General features: G+C 47.5%; 1 protein-coding gene and 1 long non-coding RNA gene across 3 annotated transcripts in view; one reads left to right on the top strand and one right to left on the bottom strand.

The window, feature by feature from the left end:
- The window catches only part of LOC127681572 (protein DDI1 homolog 2), a 43,491-nt gene extending 33,401 nt beyond the window's left edge, over positions 1–10,090 (bottom strand). For both annotated transcript variants that reach the window (XM_052177953.1, XM_052177955.1), the window contains exons 1-2: positions 9,722–10,090; positions 217–346 (exon numbers count right to left, since the gene is read on the bottom strand). In XM_052177953.1, coding sequence (XP_052033913.1) covers positions 217–346; positions 9,722–9,859 — 268 coding nt within the window. In that variant the 5' untranslated portion in view covers positions 9,860–10,090. The remainder of the gene's footprint in view (positions 1–216; positions 347–9,721) is intronic.
- A 2,289-nt stretch (positions 10,091–12,379) lies between these two features.
- Positions 12,380–20,259, top strand: LOC127681579 (uncharacterized). Its single transcript, XR_007977136.1, has 3 exons — positions 12,380–12,548; positions 15,395–15,542; positions 16,776–20,259. It is a non-coding gene; the product is annotated as an uncharacterized LOC127681579 (long non-coding RNA).
- Positions 20,260–25,325: the final 5,066 nt, after the last annotated feature.

Consider the following 25,325-nt stretch of genomic DNA (forward strand, 5'->3'; position numbering starts at 1 on the left):
GGTAATCCTGACCAAGAGTTTACAATGTACCAGCTCTAAGTTAATCACGACACCGACTTTAATACAGAAGAGACTGATTTAGAAGTCCAAAGAGTTGCCTAAAGTTACACCATTGGCAGTCAGGTCTACACTGGTAGATGATTCTAATACATAGAACCTCTCTGCTCTACCTACTAATGTTTGTGTTAGAAAGACCGTGGTGAGTATTGCTCTTACTTGAGAACTGCACTGCAGGGCGAGGGTCTGCATTCTCCTTCTGTCGTAGAATCACAACATCGCCATCTTTTAAACCATAAGACGCCAGCGACCTGTGGTTGTCGGTGAGAGGTCTCTCTGCGTAGACAATCTGCAAGGGAATCCAGAGGTATCAAGTACAAGAAGCAACACTTTTCCTCTTCATCATATTTCCTGCCAAGACCCTCTCACAGGTTCCCATCACGACTATAAGGAAATCTAAAGTCCTGCCTGTCTCCTACTCTGAACGGACAACATAAACACCATTTGTCGCCATTTAAGGAAAGGCTGTAAGGTACCAGTTCCAGGAACAGATCATAGGTCCCAGAAACTAGGCCATAGACATCAGCTCCAGGGACAGACCATAAAACCCAGAACAAGATCATAAACCCCTCCCAAAGAACATCCTGGGGATAACCACAAAAATGGGGAAAGATCTTACCCCAGAATGGCCATCTGTGCTGGGCAGCCCTATCTCATCCTAGTTAATGCAGACAACTGACTACCTGACCCCCTAGCACCTGCCAATTAAATTTTAGATTACCCAACCCCTCTAGAGAGTAACCACTGCACCTCCCTAAGCCCACTCCACCCCCATCCCCTAGAAGAAATCCTGTGGGCCTTTGTCTGGAGTTGCCACTTCTGACTGCCACATGCTGTTGTTTCTGCAAAATAAGTGTTCTTTGTCTTGGCATGCTATCTAAGTCTGGGGTCTTCCTTCGGCGATTTTCAGACCCTTACACTAGGCCCACAGGATCTGGCCGATGGCAGCTTCTAACCTCACACTACTGTTGTCCCAATGAGACACACATGCTCTCAGGCAATTTGTTTCTTTCTCCTGTCACTCTGTTCAAGCCAAGTATCACCCCCTTCAGTATGGCTCTTCCCTAAGGCCACATGTAAAGTCTACCCTGGACATGGGTTGTGGGTGTAACCAATGACAGTGTTTCACTTACACCCAAGCCCTGGGTTCCATCCCTAACAGTACTTTGAAACAAACTATACTTTCCTCATCTAAGAGGCTAAATTCTGAACTGCTCCTTAGTCTCTCTGCTCAAATGAAATGTAGGCTGTATGAAACCACGATTTGGTTCAATCGCACATCAGAGGCTCAGGACAATGCCTGTTATATAACAAACACCCAGAAGTCTGCTCAGGTAAAGGATGGATGGGGTCATACAGTAGGGAATCTTACTTAGCTTTCATTCTCAGCAACCAGAGAGACAGGAATGGCATATTCTGGATATGTTCCCTACGAGGTGAACTAGCCATGAAGGAACATGTAATACTAATACTGGGAGGCCAAGGCAGAAAACACATCTGCAGCAGCAGGCCGGCCACAGTCACTAAAATCCAGTACATATGCAACAACAGTGATTATAGACTGGTCATGAATGTTGGAGGGAGAAGGAATGATGAAGCACAGTACTCAAGGATCAAGTTCTCCATCAATCAATCAATCAATCAATCAAAAAACAAATCATCTGGCAAATGATAAACAAATTCAGGATAAAGAGAGATAAGCATGCTTTTTAACTGTGAGGCAAGCAGCCATCCCCCATCGTGGCCGCTGACTGGCGTGCAGTAAGCACTCAGGTGAGCTGCGTGCTTGCTCGCTCACACGCCTCTCTCTTCATCCCCACAGGCTTCCTGCTCTTGTGCTTGTGAAATATAAGTAGGAAAGAAAGCATGTGAACTAAGTACTATTACCAGAAACACCTTCTATGTCCGACACAGCAGCAGAGGGCAGTACGAGGGAAGAAGGGGCAGAACTCACGGCAGCACACTGATGTACACATAAGGATGTGAGGTGGTCCCCACGGCATCATGTAGTCACAGAACAGACTGGGGCCTGAGCCACAGCTTGCATGAGCGCACTCTGCACTGGGCGCAAGCCACCTGAGCAACCTACGCCAGGTATTAACTCAGCCAGCAACTCTGGGAGGGGCCCTGTCACTAGGTGGGCCAAGAGTCAAATTTCTTATGTCCAGCAGGCCACCAGGACTGATCACCACAGATGTCCCCTCTAGCTCTCTTTCCACACTAAGCCCAGGGCCTTGTACCCGGTAGGCAGCTTGTGTCCCGCTGAGCTCCCCCTCCACATGGAGAGCTCCCTCATCCCTCCACATGCTCTCCAGCGAAGTGCCTGGGCACGGAGCCAACACACAGCATTTGCATGGGCCACTCTGACCAGTCACTGTCACTCTGCTCCCAAGTCTGTGGTGACCCTTCAAAACTGAATCCTTCCACAGACAAGAGAATAGACCTTGTCTGACCAATTTTACAAGGTTTATACATGGCTAAAACTTACTGTAACCAGGTGGATCTCTGTGACTTTGAAGTCAACCTGGTCTACAATTCAAGTCCAGGACAGCCAGGGCTATTACATAGAGAAACTCTAAAAATCAAAACTCTTGTTCTAACACTTACGTATAGTGCAGATCTCATACTTAAGGTAGAAAACAACAGACTCTTTTTCTCTTTGGTAATACAAAGAGAAAGCTGTGCTACACATAACTTGTCGGGATAAGCAGAAAACCGCCATAAGCCAGGGCAGATGCGGGGTACCTGGGTAGCACCAACACCACTAAGCCACTGTGAGGAGGCCACTGGTAGCCGTGGCCGACTCTAGCTCCTCAGGCTCAGGGTCAACTGTCAGTATATTTAAAGACACATGACTAGTCTCCCAAGGCAGACAGACAGTCTAGACATTCTTACTAGAAAATGTATTCATTTATAAAGAACCAAACTCAGGAAGGTAAGAATGCTTTAGGGTCTGAGGCAGTGGTTCAGTGGGAAAGCATCTGCCTGGCAGGGAAGAGCCCATGGACTCTCTTCCAGGGGGACACAATATGAACATCTAAACTGAAAAAGAGCACCTGCTAGCACTGAGTGAGGCTCACCTAAGCTAACACGCCAAGTCCCCTTCCTCCCACTTAACTCCCATGCTGTCTCACTGGATGGCAATCATTTTAACAGGGATTAATTGTCTAATTTATGGACCAGAAGACACAGAGGTCACACAGCCATTAAGAGAACGGAAGCTAGAGTTCTATATACTCAACATTAAAAATAATACTTGTTTACAGCACCCAGAGCAACCTCAGAGACTGGCCTCTAAGTCATCCTCTACCATAAGAATCTACACCTCCAGAGCTGGAGAGATGGCTCAGCAGTGAAGAGCACTGACTGCTCTTCCAGAGGTCCTGAGTTCAATTCCCAGTAACCACATGGTGGCTCACAACCATCTGTAATGGGATCTGATGCCCTCTTCTGGTGTGTCTGAAGACAATAACAGAGTATTCACAGAGATAAAATGAATAAATAAATCTTTAAAAAAAATACATATAGAATCTACAGCCCCACTGGCAGTGCCTGCCTGCTATGTCAAGGCCCTGGTTCAATTCTGAGGACAGGGTTATGGAGCACACACAACTGCTACTCTCCTCTGGACTAGGGGAATGTAACTCAATAACACAACACCGCAAAGGACATGACAAGGCAGGACAGAGGGGAAAGAAATATTGCAATGCCTAGTGTCTTCTTGGTTGGCCCATTTTTTCCCCTTTTTTTCTTTTTAGATTCATTTTTATACATATGAACCTTTTCCCTGCATTTATATGTTTATCTCACCTGCATTTATATGTGTACCTCACCTGCATGTATGTGTCTCACCTGCATTTATGTGAATCTCACCTGCATGCATGTATATACCACCTGCAAAGTATATATGCATATCACTTGCCTGCCTAGTGCCCGTTGAGACCAGAAGAGCGTCAGATTCTCTAAAACTGAATTACAAATGTTTGGGAGTCACCATTTGGATGCTGGGAACTTCACCCAGCCTTCAGCAAGAGCAGCCAGTGCTGAGCTATCTCCCCAGCCCCAGTTTCTTCTTAAAGTATGGCAACAGAAGCCAAGAGTAATAGCATTCAGCTTTTATCCCGGCATTCAGGAAACACAGATCTCTCAGAGTTTGAGGCCAACCTGTTTTACACAGAATTCTAGGACAGCCTAAGCTACATAAAAAAACCGTCTCGGGAAAAAAAAATAAGGGAGGGGAAGGGAGGGGGTTGGATGGAGACAGTCATGATTAACAAGAAAGTGGTAAGTTCCAGATAGTCACTGACATCAGGCATGGAAACAAGTTCTCACCCAATCTCAAAATGGGTGGGTTAGTTACTTGGGCATTGACATTTATTTAGCTCTGATTTCAAAGGATTTGGATGGTGGTCAGAAGGGCAAAGGACTGTTCACATCATGGTACAAACAGAAGAGGGCACAAGAAGACACATCCCAAGGATATACTTAATGAATGACCCTCTTCCTCCAACCAGGCCCCATCTTCACCACCTCCCAATAATTCCATTTTATTATGAATTCATCTAAGGACTGGTTAATCCATGAGGCTAGGTTAGAGTCCCATGATGCAATTGTCTCTGAAAATGCTGTAATAGGCACATGTGGAGGTGTGTTTCACTGATCCCCCAGGAAGGCTAATTCAGTTGTGTTGACAATAAAATTAGCCATCACACTGGGTAGAAAAAATACTCACAAAAACCCAAACCAGCAAGTAACCAGGACATGGAGACATACACTGTAACCCCAACACTTAGAATGGGGTTAAGGCCAGGCTGGGCTACCGAGACCCTAGCTCAAAATAGTTCAGGAAAGGCAGTAACCTTTCATCTTTACTGCTTAAGTAAATCACCCTTAGGTCAGCCTGCAATCCCAGCACTTGGGAAGCAGAGGCAGGAAGATAGTGGCTCACAGGCTAGCCTGGGCTTTATGACATCTATCTCAAACAAACCCTGTCACCTTACAACTTAACATGACTAGATCAATGACTTCACTGACTTCACTCTCTACCAGCCCATCAAAAGGCAGGCTGGTGACGGCTCTGGCACGCCTCTTACCTCATCTGTTACCTCCTCAGAAGTGAATATGAAAAACCTGAGTCCTGCCATTCAGAACAGCATACTAGGTAAATCTAGTGTAAATTCAGGTGTAAATCTGCAGAACTGACACCAGAGGAACAGTCTAGAGACACAATTTCAACCTTAGTCAACAGCTAGCAACAGACTAATATTAATACCACTCCAAAATCTTTAAGCATGACATCAAATATCTTTTAGTATTGCAGAGTGTGGTGGCTCACACTTTTAACCCTACCACTTGGGAGGCAGATCTATGTGAATTTAAGGCCAGCCTGATCTACAGAAGAGATCCAGGACAGCCAGGGTTACAGAGCCCTGTCTGGAAAACGAAACCAAACCAAAAGAAAACAAAAGTTTCCTAGTCTCTGAAAGAGCTTCCATTTACTGGGGAATGGGGAGCTAACAGTTTTCTCTTTTGACAAGTGCTGGGGATCTAATGCATAGCAGGCAAGCCTCAACCAGAGCTATCCCCAGCCCAGTACATTTTATTTTTCTGAAACAAGGTTTCCTATGTAGGTAGACCAAGCTAGCCTCGATCTTAGAGCTCCACCTGAGTCTGCCTACGAAGTGCTGGGATTAACAGTGTGTGAGCAATCATGCTCACAACCCAACTGTTTTGTATTTTGAGACAGGTTCTGACTAAACAGCCTTGGCTGGCCTGAAACCTGAAATGAAGTCCAGGCTGGTCTTGAACTGTCAGTCTCAAATCTCAAACTAACCAAAACCAAGCTAACACTCAATGTGCAGTTATCCCTGAGTTATGAGGAATAAGCGAGTGGTAGCAGTCCTTATTCTTTTCTGTTACAACCTTCCTATCATGACTTTACCAGAAAGAAAGAAAAGAAAGAAAAAGAAAAGAAAGAAGGAAAGAAAAAAGGAAGGAAGGAAGGGAAAAAGAAAGAGAGGGGGGAGGAAGAAAATTACTTAAGGAAATAAAAATAAACACATCAAAACTAGCCACCACAGAAACTTCCAGTTTCCATGGTTTAAAATAGTCTTTTTTGTAAAGCACACACGGGCTGTGTGCAAGGTGGCATTTCTAGGATCCCAGCTAACTAGTGACCCTACCTGTTAGCTCCCACTGAGGGCCTGCCATTCTGTACAGGCTTTTGCTCCACACCACCTACAGAAGTAAACTGTTTCAAAAGCACCAAGACCTTAATTTAAGGTGAAGCTGAGTCCTAATGACTGACTGAGGTCAGCCCGGCCAAGCCTGTATCAGAGCATCGCCCTGAGCCTGCCTGGCTGCCAAGCCCACACTTGCCCCCGAGAAGAACAGGTTCTGCTTTAATCACAGTACAAGTGAAGATGGTTTCTATTCTCAATTTATTGTCTTTAGATTACAACTATAATCAGACGAGAGCTGTTAAACAACTAACACCTTTCCCAAGTGACTTGTGCACAACTGAAGCTGATGAAGTCGGAGCTCCTAGCCAGCGCTCCGTGTGGGACACACATGCGGGACAGTCCTTTAAGGGTAGGAAGGAAACAGAAAGCACAACCATTTTTATTTCCATTTATTCTTTAATTTTTAAAAAATTTACAATTTGTACTTTGCCTGCATGTCTCTGCATGTACCATGTGCATGCCTGGTGCCCACAGAAGCCAGAAGGGGTGTTGGATCCTGGTGACTAGTGGCTGCTGGATGTGAGGCACTGCATGAGTGTGAGGCACTACATGGGTGCTGTAGGAGGCCGCTAGAAAAGCAGCAAGCGCTCCTAACAGTCATCTGCCTCTTGAACCCCATTTCCATTCATTCTAGTTCATCCTTCTCCCAAGCCCCAAGGGGTTTCTCTGTGTACCCCTGGCTGTCCAGAAACTTGACCTGTAGACCAGGCTCCCCTTGAACTCAGAGATGTACAGGCCTCTTGGCTTAGCTTACCTTTTCTTTCTTTTTTGGTCTTTTTGGATTTGGTTTTTCGAGACAGGGTTTCTCTGTGTAGCCCTGGCTGTCCTGGAACTCACTCTGTAGACCAGGCTGGCCTCAACTCAGAAATCCGCCTGCCTCTTGCTGGGATTACAGGTGTGCGCCACCACCTCCCCGCAGCTTACCTTTTTTTGAATTCTATTTTGTGTCTATTTATAACGTACATTATTACTTAATTATATAATGTAACTGATGTATAGTATATGCACATATATAATGTTAGCTGTGTACCATACAGTTGAATATGCACACGTGTGTACAATACATAAAACAGGCACTTATGATTAAGGTGCTGTGAGCAGGATCGGAAACACATCACTTATGGGGCTACAGTAGATAGAACATGAGAATAATATATTTAGAACAGAAACCATCTCCACCTGCACATGTGATTAAAGTGGGACTTCAAAGCCAAGCCAAGAAACAGATTGAAAGAAAGCTGAGAGGAAGGGACAGGACAGAACAGAAAGACTGGCTGAGGAGCTCAAGTAAGACATGAATGACTAGGACTTCAAAAACACAAAAAAACAAAAGACTACAATGTTTACTTTTATGATCCAATGAAAGGAAGTGACTCAAGTGTCTGGGGTGGGTCCTGTTCCTGCCTGAGGGGGCTAGCCAGCGAACTAGACAAGTGACCCCCCACTTAAAAATCAGCTCTTAAAATAGACACTAAGTTGTCAGGTTACACAGAGCCAACAGCACTAACCTGAAAAACAGGGTGCTGTTTACAGCTATTTAATACAGGCTTAACACTGTTGGAGTCCGGGTTTCTGTATACTAATTTGGGTTGGGAAGAAAGTAAATACCAAATTTACTTAGAGAAGAACGTAGAGCTAGCTACCCTTATTGTTCAAATAGTATCCTTCAAACCCCAGACTGGCAGAAGACAGAACACTCCTTAACCATACAAATATGATTCAGCCTGACATCCCCTTTAATTTACGTAACATTTTTATAGACATCTGAGTGCCAAGGGCTGGGCAGGGAGCATGTAACCCACTGATAGCACTTGCCTGGCTGATGTTGCAGTCAGGATGTAGGAAGAGAAACACCAGAGAAACAGCTTCAACCTCTGAGGACCTCAAGTCCTACTAACAAACTCAACTTAGAATTATTCCCCGTCAGCTGGTGATTATAACTTGGGTAAACACACACACACACACAACTGAAAAAACTTCAAAACCGAAAAGTGCCATTGGGCATGATAGTGTGTGTGCTTTTGTAATCCCAGAGGTACAGGAGCCCGAAGCAGGGCGGCTGTTGTCTGAGGACAGCCTTGGCCCCATAGTTGAGACCTTGTCTCAAAAAACAAAAACAAACAAACAAAAGCAGCTGGTTGTGATGGCTCAGGCCTTAAATCCAAACATTTGGGAAGCAGAGTCAACAGGGATCTCTGAGTTTAGACAGGAGCCAATGTGTTCTATATGGTGAGACTTGCCTTAAAAACAAAACAAACAACAAAAAACCCCAATCAATCAATCAATCCTCTAAAAGTCAAATCCCAAGCCCACCCCACCTCCAAATTCCCTGGTCCTAGCTTGCCCCTGCCACCAGTATGAGGTTGACCAACAGGAACCGGGTCCTAGGTTTTTGTGGGTTAAATTTCCTATGGAAATTGGGGGAACTGTTTACCCAACCTTTGCTAGATTGCATATGAGTGACACCTCCTTCCTGAAAATAGATCCTTCCAGAAAGAGTTGCATGCCAAGGTTCTAAAGTTCACATTGTGTAAAGGAATCATACTTCTGAACAAAATATTGACACATGTTTACCATAAGTCAGGACAGAACAAGCAGGCGTTGGGCAACAGTTTCTGGAACGATTTCATAATTGCAGAAGGAAATCAAGATTTACATTCTGGGGCCTTGGGAGCCGTCTATAATTTTCTGATGTTTAGACTACATCCAGCGGGGTCCACTTTGGTTAGAATCTTAAGAGATTTAGTACAAAGGTTACAGAATAGTCCACCTATTGTTTGGTCAAGTCTACTAAGGACGCCAAAGCATATTTTCTTGTTAAAACATAAGCAGGCTCGAACTCCTCGTCACCGAGTCCCTCAAGGGGAAGGGTCTTCAGACAGTAGGCCATTTTCAAGCTAATATCCTTCGAAAGCACTGAGCTTTGAGCTGATCCAACTGAACTGGGAGGAGGGCTTTGGCCTGAGAAGCAGACAGAGTTGACCTAACCATTACTTTAATATACACACACATATCCTAAATTAACCAGAAATGCAAGCCGTAGGGAAGCATTTCCAGAGACGTCGATGGCAGAGAGAGTCTCAAACTTTTTCCCCCCTCACTTTCAACCGCAATTCAATCTGCATTCTCCCAGGTAAACTGCGCACATCGAAGCGGTCCAAATAAGCGAACCCCAGGCCAGCGTCTTTTCTCCCAGGGATCCAAACTGGTATTTCTGGTCGGAAAAGCAGCAGCTACCGGATGAGGAGCCAGGGCTCCCGAAGGCCAGAAGGTGGGGAGGGCTGCCCGCCCGTGCACGTGCCCCTCTCTAGCTGCAGTGGGTGCATCGACTGGCGGCTGCAGGCAGGACTCGGCCCCCGCCGCCCCCCAGCTCCCCGGCCACAGCGGCTCACAGCAGGCCCCGCTCGCCGCCCCCGGCGTACCTGGCTCTCAGCGGCGGGGATGCCGGACTCGAGCTCGCACAGCGCGCGGAAGTTGTGCAGCTCGAAGTCGGCGTCGACCTGGAGGGAAAAGGTCACCTCGGAGAGGTCCCTCCGCACACAGTACACGGTGAGCAGCATGGCCCGGGCCCGACCCGGCTCGGCTCGGCCCGGCCTGGGAGCTGGGCGGGAGGGCAGCCGGCGGCTGGGGGGCCTGGCGGGAGCTGCGGGAGGGCGGCGGGCGCGGGCTGCTCGCTCGCTCGCTCCTTCCCTCCCTCACACGCGCGCAGTGACTCACTCGCTCCCGCCCTCAGCAGCCAGCGCGGCCGCCGCCACCCGCCTGCGAGGCCGTCTGCCTGCCGGCCTGCCTCCCACCGCTGCCGTCAAGCGCGCCGGCCGCCCGGCGCTCCGCCCCGTCGCGACGCGACAGCCGTAAAGCGCGCCAGGCTGCGGCCGCTTTCGCGACGTCCGGGTGTGAGGCGGGGCTGGGGGACAGGAGGGAGGGATGGGAAGGCGTGGGTGGGGGAACCCCACGGTTGGTTGATTTGACGCTTGAACTCGGGAGTACTCCAGGATCTCAATCCCAGTTATTCATCCAACAAGCACCTACTGTGCGCTTGGCGTGCACGTGAAACTGGATGAACGACACGAATCCTCACCCTGGACTCTCCATCGGCTATGGGAGACTTAACTAAGCACATCTTTCCAAAACAAGAGTTTTTCGAAATGGGAGTTGTCATTTCAGTAATATTAACTCGGTTTCGTCTTGGTAATTAATGAATGTAGGACGAAAACCCAAATCCTTACTCGGGGCCCATGCCAGCCTGCGGAGGCTCAGCTGGAAACTACACACAGCTCAGTTCTGTCTTAGTTACCTCACTGTCAGACCGCATCCAGCACAGGGCCTTTACTGGGTACGGTTTAGAATTTACTCCTTATGCTGGGACTGGCAATCCCAGCCACTCAGGAGGGTGAACAGAAGAAAGCTGGCAAATTCCAAGCCTGCCTGGATTACAAGTGTTTCCAATCTGAACAATTTGCTTTAACGGTTTGCTAAATGCCTTGTTGACATCCTGCCTTCCATGCCCAAGCTTGACCTCAGCCCTACAAAAAGACAGTACTTGGTAAATAGCTGTTATTTTAGCAGCCATGCAATTCGTAAGAAGATATAGATACCAAAGTGTAAGAATGGTAAAAATCCAAAACTTCTCCCCGGCCCACTAGGGTGGTCCACATTTGTAATCCTAGCATTCAGGTGTGTTTGGTTTCCAGACCTGGATTAGGGGTCGAGGTGCACATTGTACATATCAAAGTCAACCTGGGTTCAAGGTTCTCCTGGCATCCCTCTGACCCTATATGGCAGGAAGACTGGGCTGCCCTTCCCCCCAGAGGCTCTCTCTCTCTCTCTCTCTCTCTCTCTCTCTCTCTCTCTCCCTCCCTCCTAACCCACCCCCCACCCCCTGCTCTTTCTTTCTTTCCCTCCTCTCCTTTTCCTTTCCCTTTCCATGGCGACTAATATGGCCTCCCTTCTTGGGGCCAGTGAACTCGTCCACAGAAGCTTCCCAACAAACCTGCATTTACTATAAACTAATCTGTCTTCAATTGGTTCATTTCACCATCCGGGAAATGGCGTATCAAGGAGCAGAGACTGCCGGATAACTACAAACACAAGGATTTCTCCTCCTGCTCCTTGGAGCGAGGAGCCTCCTCCAGCAGAACAGGAAGGAAAGATAGGAAGCAGGATAGCTGTGGATGCCGCAAGAACTTCAGTTTGTTTGCAGAAAAGATGGAATTTCTAGGCTCAGTCTTTTCCGAAGACAGAAGTAGAGAATCTGGGACCACAGGACGGTGCTGAAATCAAGGATCAATGCGAGAAAGCCCAGCTGCTGTGCAAAAAGGAAAAGAAAATTGCAATGAAAATGTCAGCTAGAGAGCCTTTCAAGATGGAGTTAGGAAACTTAAGGTTTCAGAGGAAGCCAGATCCCCAGGATGTGAACTCCAGTCACCTCACTTTGATTGTGCCTCTGCAGTTAGTGGGCATCAAGATGTTCACTGTGGTATGAAATTTAGAAATTTAAAACTAGCTAGGCAGTGGTGACACACATCTTTAATCCCAACACTTGGGAGGCAGAGGCAGGCAGATTTCTGAGTTTGAGCCCAGCCTGGTCTACAGAGTGAGTTCCAGGACAGCCAGGGCTATAAAAGAGAAACCCTGTCTCAAAAAAAACCAGTGATGTCATGCCTATGAAGTGGTCCAGTGATGCCATGCCTATGCAATGGGTCGGTGATGTCATGCCTATGCAATGGGTCGGTGATGTCATGCCTATGCAATGGGTCGGTGATGTCATGCCTATGCAATGGGTCGGTGATGTCATGGCTATGCAATGGGTCAGTGATGTCATGCCTATGAAGTGGTCCAGTGATGCCATGCCTATGCAATGGGTTGGTGATGTCATGCCTATGAAGTGGGTCAGTGATGTCATGCCTATGCAATGGGTCGGTGATGTCATGCCTATGCAATGGGTCAGTGATGCCATGCCTATGCAATGGGTTGGTGATGTCATGCCTATGAAGTGGGTCAGTGATGTCATGCCTATGAAGGAAATAGCTTGTTCCAGGTTTGTCTCACCTCCTTTCCCTTCCTCCTCCCAGGTGCTTCCATCCCTTCCTTCTTCCCAGCTTTCTTTCAAGAAGGGAAAGCTTTCTCTGTCACCTGCTGCTACTGCCTCTATGATGGTCCACTTTTCCATGTCCCCCATGCGAATGGAACAAAGGGATCCAAACCCTTCTGACCATGAGCCAAAGGACTCCTTCAACTTGGCATCTCCAGGTAATTATTCACAATAAAAAGTTGCCTTTTTAAAGCCTGATGTGGTGCCACAGACTGTTAGCTCCAGCACTTGGGAGGTAGAGGCAGGTAGCTCTCTCTGAGTTCTAGGACAGCCTAGGCTACATAGTGAGACATGGTTTGTTTGTTTGTTCATTTTATATTTACATATGAGAGACGCGCCTTTTTGGAGCATCACCTGGCTGGAATCTGATATTGGCCAAGGACAAGGCTTCTGGCCGGAATCTGACATTAGACCTTGACAGGAAAGGAAGTTCAGGCAAGAATCTAACTTTAGGCTATAACAGGGAAGTAGGTTAAGGCAGGAATTTTAATCTTACCGTGGAACAAAGGAAGCAGACTTCAGGCAAGATTTTGGGCTTGGACAAGGAAGTGGGCTCTAGTATTTTGGTAATTCAGACAAGCCCTTGGAAACAACTGTAATCTTGGGACTTTGCTTACTGCTTTGCTTGTTTCTTGATTATTTGCGTTTCTTGTCTTGCTTATTCCTCTTTGTATGACTATTGCCCTTAGTAGTTGCATGTAATTAAAATGGTATAAAAGTGAACTGGAAAAATTCAAACCTGCTTCAGTCTCAGAATTGACTTGGGGTCATATCTTTTTTTTCTTTTTCTCCACCCCTCTCCCCCCAGGGTTTCTCTATGTAGCCCTGGCTGACCTGGAACTCACTCTGTAGACTAGGCTGGCCTCAAACTCAGAAATCCGCCTGCCTCTGCTTCCCAAGTGCAGGGATTAAAGGCGTGCGCCACCAAGGGCCAGCAGGGTTGTTATCTTTTTAATCCTCCCTCCTGCCCAGGAGACCCTGTTGACTGACTGAGAGGGCTTGGTCAGAGTATTTTGCCTGCAGCTGTGTATGTGCACCTTGTTTAGGTCAGATCCCCTGGAACTGGAGTAACAGATGGCTGTAAGTCACCATGTGGGTGTTGGGGACTAAACCGGGACCCTCTATAAGAACAAGAAGTGTTGTTTGTTTGCTTGTTTGTTTTGAAGCAGGTCTACCTACAGAGCCCTGTATTCTGGTAGAACATGTATTCTTAACTGCTGAGCCATCTCTCCAGACCCCACAAAATAAATCTTAAAAAAAAAATAAAAGGCAGGGGTAGTGGTGGTGCATGCCTTCAATCCTAGCATTTGGGAAGCAGAGGCAGGCAGATTTCTGAGTATAGGCCAGCCTGGTCTACAGAGTGAGTTCCAGGACAGCCAGGGCTACACAGAGAAACCCTGTCTCAAAAAACCAAATCCAAAAAACAAAAAAAAAAAAACAAAACAAAAAAACAAAACAAAAAAGAAAATGAGTCAAATCCGGGAGCACAAAGTTCTCTCAGCTCCTCTGGGTCAGCTCAGTTCCTCTCACGCCTCCTGGACTTCACCCGATGGCCAATCGATACAGAGTGTCAGCTTTGTGTGCTCGCCCTACAGGGCAGACTTCGCACTTTCATCACCTGCCACCCCAAACGACTGGAGACAGTTCACTCCTCCCTGGTAACTTTGGCTGGAGTGAGGCGGAGGGAGAGAGGGAGCCTCCAGCGGAGCCGGAGTCCTGGCTCCAGCATAACAGGCTTTAACAAAAAGGGCCCAGTAATTGACCAGGCCTGCCAAGCACTTCTCAGATGGTCCTACACTTCCTGAAATCTCCCCGTGTGCCAAGAACCCTTCCCAGCAATTTGTGTCAAGTTACTGAACACTCTGGAAAATCCTATGATGCATTTATTACCTTTGTCTTACAGACGAAGAGGAGGTGCGAGCGGGAAGGGTCAGTCTTTCAACTAAGGATACAAAAGCCTTGACAGGTAGCTCCAGGAGGCAAGGCAGACTTGAGCCTGTAGCCTTTTTTTTTTTTTTTCAGACAAGGCCTTTGTAATTTAGGCTCACCTGGAACCCTCAATCCTCCTGCCTCAGCTCCTGCCTCAATGTGCTTGTATTAGAGGCATGAGCTCCATGCCTGTCCGAGCCTATAGTTTGTTTCAGGAGCTTTTGTGCCACCAGGCCCAGCAAGCCTACAATCTTAACCACTAAGTTAAGATGTCTCGTATGAGCCAGGCAGTGGTGGCACACGCCTTTAATCCCATCACTTGGGAGGGAACTTCAGAGACAGAGGATTTCTGAGTTGAGGACAGCCTAGTCTACAGAGTGAGTTCCAGGACAGCCAGGACTATACAGAGAAACCCTGACTCAAAAAAACAAAAGATGTCCCATATGGATCTTTATTCTTCAAAATGTTCCCAGAAAGCCTTATTTTCATTTCATTAAAGGAAAACGGGAGGCCTGGGGACTTTAGTTTCCTAAATACACACAGTTAGTGATTGGGAGACTTTCAAATAGGAAGAAGCTAAGAATCTAAAGGCTTGGGATGGAGAGATGACTTGGTGGTTAGGATCACACACTGCTCCTTCAGAGGACCAAGTTCAGCTCTCAGAACCCATGAGGGGGCCAGAACACAACAGCCTGCAGCTGACAGGAATAGCTCACTACACCCTGTAACTCCAGCTGGTGGGGGGTCTGAAACCCTGTAACTCCAGCTTGGGGGGGGGGCTGAAACCCTGTAACTCCAGCTGGGGGGGGGTCTGAAACCCTGTAACTCCAGCTGGGAGGGGGGGTCTGAAACCCTGTAACTTCAGCTGGGGGGGATCTGAAACCCTGTAACTCCTGCTGGGGGGGGGATCTGAAACCCTGTAACTCCTGCTGGGGGGGGTTCTGAAACCCTGTAACTCCAGCTGGGGGGGAACCTGAAACCATCTTCTGGCCTTCGGTACCTACTCACATTCCCACACACGTGTATGAAATTCATAATAAAAAGTAATAACCTGCATTTCTATTTCTTCTTTCAGCTGGAGCACAGGCGCTCTGCCCACAGCTGCCAGAGTGCTGGGGTGCTCCAGAACCCCTTGGTTACTTCATGGTCCCTGCCAACAAGGTTCCCACCTCCTCCTCAGTTCTTGCCTGATTGTCGCTGCTTGAAACAACAACCTGCTAAAGGTATCTACTCAGATCTCTTCCCCCCCCCCCCCCACCCCAAGACAGAGTTTCTCTGTGTGGCCCTGGCTGTCCTGGAACTCACTCTGTACACCAGGCTGGCCTTGAACTCAGAAATCTGCCTGCCTCTGCCTCCCAAGTGCTGGGACATAGCATTCTTTAAAATGTCTCCTTAAAAAAAAAAAAAAAAATGTCTCCTTAGGAGACATCTCTAAGGAGCGTGCCCCGGATCCTTGTCATTTCCTGGCGAGGCTGCTCAAAGTGGACCCTTATTGCTCTTACTTTGCTTCTCGTCAAATGAAAGTAGCTAGGACTTAATTTAATTTTTTGTTGTTGTTGTTTGTTGTTGCTGAGACAGGGTCTCACTGTATAACTCTGGTTGTCCTCAGACTCACTATGTAAACCAGGCTGGCCTCGAACTCACAAGAGATCCACCTACCTCAGCCTCTCCAGTGCTTTTACACAAAAACCTTCCTGTTTCTTTGACCAGGGCCGTGTGCACTTGTGTAAGGGGCCAGCAGCTCCTTAAACTCCAATCCCACCACATTCCAAATGACCTTCTCTTCGGGACACCTGTACTCTGGAGAGTGCAAAGATTTCAGGACAGTTTGAACTCTGCTCCCCTCTGATAGCAGACATGTCATCTTCCTAGCTTGACTGTTGAGAGCTAGAGATCAATATTTTTAATGCAAGAATCAGCCCTGGGCAAAACTACAAAATGGGTCAAAGTTCATCTGTGGTTGACTCAACGTCACTGCTCCTCCCTCTGCTCCTGGACTCGCCTCATTTGCTCCCCCTTATTCCCCGCTACTCTTAGGGTCCTTTTTCAAAACCTGCTCTTTCTCGGTGTGGTAGAACATGCCCTTTATCTCAGCTCTCGGGAGGGAGAGGCAAACTCCATTAGTTTAAAGACAGCCTGGTCTACATAGGGAGTTCCAGGCCAGCTAGGGCTACACAGAGACCCTGCCTCAAAACCAACCAACCAACCACAAAAAATGTGTTCTTTAGAAAGGATCAAAACCAACCCTAATTTTCTTTATGGCTGCTAAAATTTTGTTTTTTCTTAGTTTTGTTTTGTTTTTTGTTTTTGAATTTTGACAGGGAATAAATGTATCGGTTGTAGGCTGCAGATCTGTAGGTAAAGCCTCTGAGGAAGCGTCTGACTTGCTGCTGACACCTGAACACTTACTTCCAGATCCTCACCTTGGCAAAAATATTTCTTTCTTTCTCTTCAAGTAACAGTTGGCTACGAGGTGTGGTGTGGCACACAGCCATGGTTCCAGGGCTCAAGGGATGGAGGAGAAGCAGGAGGACCACGGATTTGAAACTACCCTGGTTTAAACTTCAGACTAAGTTCCAAGAGAGCCAGAGTGACAGTTAAACAGTAGCTCGGAAAACAAGGTCGACACAGCACCTCCGAGGTCCTTCTTGGAAAACTGAACAACATTGTGAAGGGATTTCAAAGCGGAGGCTATAAAGGAGCCAATCAGGACAACTCAAATTTATAATTCCAGAATTCTGGAGGCAGAGACAAGACAGGAGTCCAAGGCTAGCCTGGGCTTCTAAATGAATTCCAAGCCATCTTGGACCACAGAGAGTGGAGAGCCTGTTTTACAGAGCCAAAGCTCAAAACTAAGAGTATAAAGAAACACCTTTTTTTTTTTTTTTTTTTGGATTTGGTTTTTTCAAGACAGGGTTTCTCTGTATCGCTCTGACTGTCCTGGAACTCACTCTGTAGACCAGGCTGGCCTCCAACTCAGAAATCCACCTACAACCACCGCCTGGCAAGAAACAAGTTTAAAGATACAAAGTCGTTACGAAGTCTCCGGGGTGGGCACTACCAATGTTTTTGGGTACAGTAAAAGGATTTTAGTCGCTTGGGATAACAACATTATGTTTTGAGGCAGTCTTCTGTGGTCTCAGCTGGCTTCAAAGTCAGTTTAAGGCTTAGGAGGGCCTACCCTGGGCTACATGATCCTTTCAGTCCGTGAGGTTTTAAAAGCATGCCCCTTCCCAATCATCTTTAATCCCTTTTACATTAGTCTCTGTATATGTTGGTCTGCAAAATATCGGACAGCCAGGTAGGAACAGTCATGAACCAGTCACTCTAAAAAAAAATTCATCCAGGATGAAGTGGGAGGATCTGGGGTTTCAAGGCAGCTTGGGATACAACCAAAGGCTGTGTCTCAAATAATTAAATACATAAAAGCATGATTCAGAAGTAAACTTCGAAAGCGCGGCAAGACCCTAGCAGGCTGTGTGCCCGGATACAGCCTCTTTTCCAGAAGCAACTTCGCATCCTTAAAGTTCACTCTTCGCCACGAAATTCCTTTGGAGTCAAACCAGTTGCTGAGAACTTTCTCTTCCTGGGGAAGCCGGGCTTTAAACTGAAATATGCCACGTTTTCTATAGAATCACTTCCCACGCAGACTCACGAAAAGTCTTCGACATGCACTTAGACCTCTAAATGGCCACGCAAGCCCGGGAAGCGCTTCTGCGCAAGGGCCTTCGTCACCAATGCGTCTGCGCGCAGCAGCACAGACTGTGGCGCAAAGACCTAATGGGCGGGTCCGCCTACTCACGTGACTCCTCAACCAATGCCTGCGTCTGCAAAAGTGGGGCTGCGTTGCTAGGTGACTGTGGCCCAAGTGGATGCTGCGGAAGTAAGGATCCAGCCTCAACCCTGCGGAGTGCAGCTTCTCCGAGCTGCTGCTCTTCCCTTCTGTCTCGGAACCCACGCGTCTCCCCCGACGCGGTCTGGAAAGCTCTGGATCCTGAAAGATGCAGCTGGGGTGTGTCTGGCTTGCACCCAGTTAGGGACTTTTCTGCTTTAGAGAAAGGGTCGGATCCCGCCTACTGCAGGGATGCAGCCGAGTCCTGGGCATAGCTTCCCAAAGCTTCCCTGCGGCTTTGGTCAGGACTGGTTGCTCACTCTTGTCCAAATCAGGTTTTGTCATGAATGGTTGTTCGGAAGGATAACTAGTTCAAGGATAGTAATTCGACTTAAAATGACAAGAGCGAAAGTACTGAGGGTGTGGCTCAGCGATAGAATGCTTGCCTAGAATTGTCTAGGTCCCTAGGTTGGATCTCCAGCAACAGCAAAAGACTTGCAGACGGAAGAAGTGCAGATACTTTTTGAAAAAGTAATTTTTGCACCTTTCGAGACAAGCTCTGGGATTACAGGCATGTTCCAACATGCCAAGTGCAGCAGATAGAATCCCGGCCTTCAATTCTTGGACTTCAGTGCTCCTCCTTGAAGGCTGAGAGGTGCTTGCCTGGCATACAAGAAGGCCCTGGGTCCGATCCCTAGAAGATCATGAACTGGACATTATCTGTAAGTTTACTACTCTGTGGGTCTCAGTAGACAGTGAAGGCAAACTCTGCTACATAGCCCGTTTAGGACCACCCGGCGTTATATAAGGTTCTCTCTCAAAAAACCAACAAGCAGGTTGTGATGGTTATAGGCCCTTAATCTGAGTACTCCAGAGGCAGAGGCAGGCTGATCTCTGTGAGCTGGAGGCCAGCCACAGGAAGTTGGAGGATAACCAGAACTATGTAAAGAGACCTTATTTCAAGAACACAAAAGTAGCCAGGCAGTGGCGGTGCATACCTTTAATCCCGGCACTTGGGAGGCAGATGCAGGTGGATTTCTGAGGCCAGTCTGGTCTACAGAGTGAGTTCCAGGACATCCAGGGCTACACAGAGAAACCCTGTCTTGAAACACAAACAAGCAAACAAAAACCACAAAGGTATAACAAAACCTCAAACTAATGGGGGGCTGGAGAGAGAGCTCAGCGATTTCTTAATTGCTGCAGAAAACACTTGCTGTTTCTACAGAGGACCTAGGTTCAGTTCCCAGCACCTACATCAGGTGACCCTCTGGCCTTCAAGGGCACCTTCATGCACATGGGACACCTAAACTCAATACATGTATAAATGCAAAATTTAAAAACATAATAGCCAGGTGGTGGTGACACATGCCTTTAATTCAAGTACTTGGGAGGCAGAGGCAGGTGGATCTCTGAGTTCAAGGCCAGCCTCGTCTTCAGAGTGAGTTCCAGGACATTCAAGGCTACACAGAGAAACCCTGTCTTGACGCAACCCCCACCCCAGTTCAATATCAGGCCCCTAAGTAGCTGGGACTAATGGTTTTCTCCCAGATAGATACTTAATACTAAAAGAGAATCCTTTATAGATCTTGGATGGCTTCTCTCTGTGTGTCTGTGTACAACTCTCTCTTCCCTGGCCTTTTGCCCTTTGAACTGGAGCTGCCCTTTTCTGTCTGGACTCTTAGTTTTCTGTCTAAGGCAGTGGTTCTAAACCTTCCTAATACTGTGCCCCTTTAATACAGTTCCTCACGTTATAGTGACCCTCAGCCATGAGATTGTGTTTTTTGCTACTTCATGGCTGTAGTTTTGCTACTGTTATGAATTGTAATGTAAATATCTGATATGTAGGATATCTGCTATGCGATCCCACAAGGGAGATGCCACCCCACAGGTTGAGAACCAGGGATCTAAGGCAGTCCATTGAACTTGGCCTCAGTTTTCCTTCTCTGAATTTCTATTCTGGAAACCCTGAAAATGGGGAACTGGGGCAATGGCACAGATCCTCTTATTTGCCCATTTCCCAAATGTTCCTGTCCTTTGTGGCCTGACCATATTTGGTTGTTCTAGGCAAAAAAACAAAACAAAACAAAAAAACAAAAAGCAAATCAACATTCTCTCTTTCTCTCTCTCTCTCTCTCTCTCACACACACACACACACACACACACACACACACACACACACAGACACAGGATCTCACCATGTAGCTCTGGCTGGCTTAGAACTCAGAGACTCCCCATTCTCTGCCTCACAGTGCTGGGACTAAAGCCCTGAACCACCATGCCCAATCCATTTTCCCCATCTAGATTTCTGGAAGCAATAGTCCAAATATTACCCCAATTTATGGCTATTTTTAACCACGCCGTATGCCTGAGTGTAAAAAGTTTGGGAGTTAGAGAAATGGCTCAGGAGTCAACACTAGCTGCTCTTCCAGAGGACCCAAGTTCTCAGCTAATGTCTGTAGCTCCAATTCCAGGAGAGCCATTGACCTTTTCTGAGCTTCTTGGGTACCAGGTGGGCAGTGGTAGTGCACGCCTTTAATCTCAGCACTCAGGAGGCAGAGCCAGGCAGATAGATACCTGAGTTCAAGGCCATCCTGGTCAAATTCCAGGACAATCAGAGCTACACAGAGACATCTTGTCTCAAAAAACAAGGTCATAGGCAAACATGCAGGCAAAATGTTCATACACGTAAATGACTAAATAAACATTAAATCCCCTTTTAAGTTACACTATGTCTTGTTGAGCTTATAGCCAATTACTCTAGGGGAGAGAGCTATTACGGGCTTCTTATCCTCGATAGACTTAACCAACACCTGGCACTCGACTGACACTTGGGCTCCATGGATAAAACTATTTTGAGCAAACAGCTGTTGAGCAGCTTGGGGCGTTTTCACCCCGGAGTTTGTTGACGGGCACCTTCTTCCTGCCAGCCACAGATGCAAAGCAGGCAAAATGGCCACGTCTGAGTCTTGTAACTGTACGCCTGTAATCATCTATGAAAACACACCCTTTGAAGAACAGTTCAGAGCCAGAGTGCTTGTCCTACATGCACAAAGTTCTGGGTTTGATCCCCAGTACCCCAAACCATACAGAATGACTTCATTTCAGCCAGATGAAGGACATCGTCTACACAGAAGGATTGACTGAGCCCAGGAATTTCAGATATACGTGTTCAGTGTAGAGAGATTCCAGGTCAAAGACTCTAATGCCAGAGCGTAGGCTGTCAGTCACCCATTGCGGTGTCAGGTTGAAGTCAGATGTCTCAGATCTTTTTTTTGGAGGGGGTGGTTTTGGAGGGTTGCAGCGCTCTGCTGTAGGGGATTTCCAGAAGCTGATGCAAGGATCATGATCTGTTACCTCTGATAATAACAGGCTTTGTGTTCTGCTATGTATTACCTGACTGGGGATGGAAGCCAGGGCTTCAGCTTGCCCAGCAAATGCTCTCCCACAGGGCTGCCTCCCTGGCTCCCTCGGCTTCTGTTTAAAGGGAGCATGTGTGACCTATGCTAACAGTAGCACACACCACGCCCAGTGACTGAAGGATGGAAGAAGACCCCCCTGTCCATTGCTCTGGGTCCTTCTTTTTTGTTAGATGATCGTGCAGAAAATCTTGTGCCCCCCCCCCCCCCACTGTGACTCCAGCAGTGTTGAACTCAGATGATCTTTCTCCATCAGTGGCTGGGTCACTCGTGTATGTAAACGTGTGCTCCCCGACTTCCTCATGACCTAGGAAGCTCATCTGAGATAGCAAAGGGGAGGGCAGTTACTCCGGTATTTGAATCTGGATGTGGTTGGTTGGACTGGTCGGCCTTGTCACCTTAGGCCTTTATTCCCAGCACTTGAGAAATGGAGGCTGGCTGATCTCTGTGAGTTTGAGGTGCTGGTCACTGGTCTACATGGAGAATTCGAAGCCAGTCAGACTATGTCTGAAAAACAAACAAACAAAAAAAGCAAAACAAAGAAAAAGCACAAATAAATCACCACCACCAACAAAAAACAGTCTAGCCCCTTCCCCTCTAAAATCCAGATCCTGCTGCCTGAGCCTGGGACTACAGTGTAAAAATCAAGCTGTAGCAAAGGACACTACAGACTTGATATAGCCACAAGTCCCCACCCTGCGTCTGATCACCCTCAATGGCTTCTTAGTTCTTCCTCCACTATCCTGCTGTGAGGCCACACCATTCAACCAGCAGCAAGAATCCCGTTAGGTCAGTTCAGCCTGTTTGATATAACCTAGACTCAACTGTGAAATTCCTTAGACCAGACTGGCCTGTGGCATGCCGGTGGGAAGTTACCTTTGTTGATAACTGATACGGGAGGTGCCAGCCCAAGGTGGGCGGCACCATCCCCTACGCAGGTGGTCCTGGGCTCTATAGGAAAGCATGAACCTGAGTGAACCAGCAAGCACTGTCCCCCAGGAGTCCTGCCACACCCCTTAGCTGTGGGTGAGCTGGTTGTTCAGAGGTACAACTGTTGGGTGGAATGGTAAGCAGGCTAGCTTCCAAGTTCCTGACTTGACTTCTCTCAGTGATGGACTGCGATCTCTAAGCTGACAGGAAGGAACCCTTTCTTCCCTAACCTGCATAATAGTTTCTCTTGCTAATGCCCCTCTACTGACTTCCCCCGGCCGCACTTTCTGGGTATAAAGTCCTACATGCTATGCTGTATTGATGTGAACCAACTCTCTCTCCTGCTGCTGGACCAACTGTCAAAGCAGTCCCTAGCGCCACTGCAGTTGTCTGCCTTTCCATTCAAAAATGATTGGATGTGCTGGGCGGTGGTGGCACACACCTTTAATCCCAGCCTTTGGGAGGCAGAGGCAGGTGGATTTCTTAGTTGGAGGCCAGCCTGGACTACAGAGTGAGTTCCAGGACAGCCAGAGCTACACAGAGAAACCCTGTCTCGAAACAACAACAAAACAAACAAACAAAAAGATGTTAGGACAAGAGTGTCCCCACCCTTCCTCACCCTTCTTTCCCTTCCTTCTTCCTGTCTGGTCACTGTCATGTGCTGCCTGCTACTGGATGCCTTATATCACGAAGCCTTCTTTCAGGGCCTGACACGATAGTGTTGTTGTGAAAGGGTTAACTCAGGCTGGTGAGATGTCTCAGTGGTTAAGAGCAACCAGTTGCTCTTCCTAAGGATCTGAGCCAACCACATGCTGGCTCACAACCATCTGTAATGGGATCTGACTCCCTCTTCTGGAGTGTCTGAAGACAGCTACAGTGTACTTACATATAATAAATAAATAAGTAAATAAATAAAGGTCCTCTTTAAAAAAAATATAGGGAAAACTCAGAAACTTTGAAAGGCTAAATTACATTCCTCAGACCACAGGGTGTTTCCTGCTACTAGGAAAGGCCCAAAGTCCTTTGCCACCTACCTCATCCCCTAACAAAGCCCATCACATTGTGCCTAATGGCGGCTGCCCTGAGGAAGGGCTGCTTGTGGAGGTTCTCTCCTCATGAGCAGGGCGACCCCAGCGCGCTGGATTGAATAAAATTCCTCTTGCTTTTTACATTGATTCCCGTCGCCATGTTGTTCACTCAGGGGTCTCTGCTAAGTTAAGGCTCGCCAGAGTCTTACACCTTCAGACTCCAAAACTGGATTCCTCTCCTCTCTCTCGGGGTCTCATGTATCCCAGGCCACCCCACCCCCCCCAACACCTTCTGTAGCCCAAGATAACCTTGAACTCCAGATCTTCCCACTCCTACCTCGCAAATGCTGTTATAAATTCACAAGCCACCAGACATGAATTTGTACTGTGCTGGGAACCAACCCCAGGGCCTCATTTGTGTCAAGACCAGTACCCTGGGGCTGGAGAGATGGCTCAGTAGTTAAGAGCACCGACTGCTCTGCCAGAGGTCCTGAGTTCAATTCCCAGCAACCACATGGTGGCTCACAACCATCTATGATGAGATCTGACATCTTCTGTGTCGGAAGACAGTGACAGTGTACTCACATATATAAAATCTTTTATAAAAAAAATTAAGACCAATACTCTGCTAATAGATTTGCAGTTCAAGGCTAATAACTATAAGTAACCAGCTTCAGATATTTTGTTATAGCAGCAGAAAGAGGACTAACACTCTTAAGCATGGGTTTACAAATGTTATTGAGGCTGGAGAGGCCTCTCAGTGGTCACTTCCAGCGGACCCAGCTTCTATTTCCAGCACCCACACAATGCTCATAACCATCTGTAATTCCAGTTCCAGGAGATCCAACGCTCTCTTCTGGCCCCCAAGCACCTCAGATACATATAGCTGGGTGTGGTGGGACACACCTTTAATCCCAGCATCTGAGAGGCAGGGGCAGGACCAAGCATGGTCTAAAGACCTAGTTCTAGGACAGCCTGGGCTACAAAGGGAAACCCTGTCTCTGAATACAAAACAAGCAAACAAAAAAGACGTTAGCCTGGCATGGTGCTGTGGGCCTATAATTGTAGTACTGAGAAAACCGATGCAGGGGATTGAGAGTTGGAGACTGGCCTTAAGTAGAAAAAAACAAAAAAACCAAGCAAAACAAGAGGACTGAAGCCGCGGAGGTGGTGTTGATAACAACGCGGTGTCCTGAGATGTACACAGGCTGGTCTCACCCCGCGGTCAGACCTGCGCTCCCGCAAGCAGAGACAAGTTTCAAGTGCTGACACCTACAGAAGCCTCGCCTCACCGAACAGGACAGAGAGACCCACACAGGCATTTCCTCACACTCCAGCGCCCACTGGCACTGGCATGTGTTTGTTTTTTCCAAAGCTGTCATCACCCCTAGAGTGGGTCTGCACAGCCTGGGATCCTGTCTGTCAATCATTCATGCACTCACACAGCATTTACCTGATTTGTACAAGGTTCAAAGCAGCCGCGAGAATGAAACCTGTATTGGAGTTTGCAGGGACAAAGCCTTCCTTTTGCATAAAGGAAAGTGTAAGAGCTCGGAATGAAGTTTATTGGAAGAGCGCTAGCTTTTCATCCCCAGCAGTGGGAGGATGGGGTGGGGGGGGGGGTTGGGGGATGATGGATGGGAACTATATGATATTCAGTTTCTTCTCCTGAACGTTCCATTGAAGTAAACTAGAGAACGGTGTTGGAGGAAAGTCATAGATTCGAAGAGAAAGTATTTCGGAGCTCTGATTTGAACACACTTTCCTTCCTCTGTCTGCTTGGTCATTGTCCTGGCCGAT

The sequence above is a fragment of the Apodemus sylvaticus genome, chromosome 3 (assembly GCF_947179515.1).
Source record: "Apodemus sylvaticus chromosome 3, mApoSyl1.1, whole genome shotgun sequence".
Lineage (NCBI taxonomy): Eukaryota > Metazoa > Chordata > Mammalia > Rodentia > Muridae > Apodemus > Apodemus sylvaticus.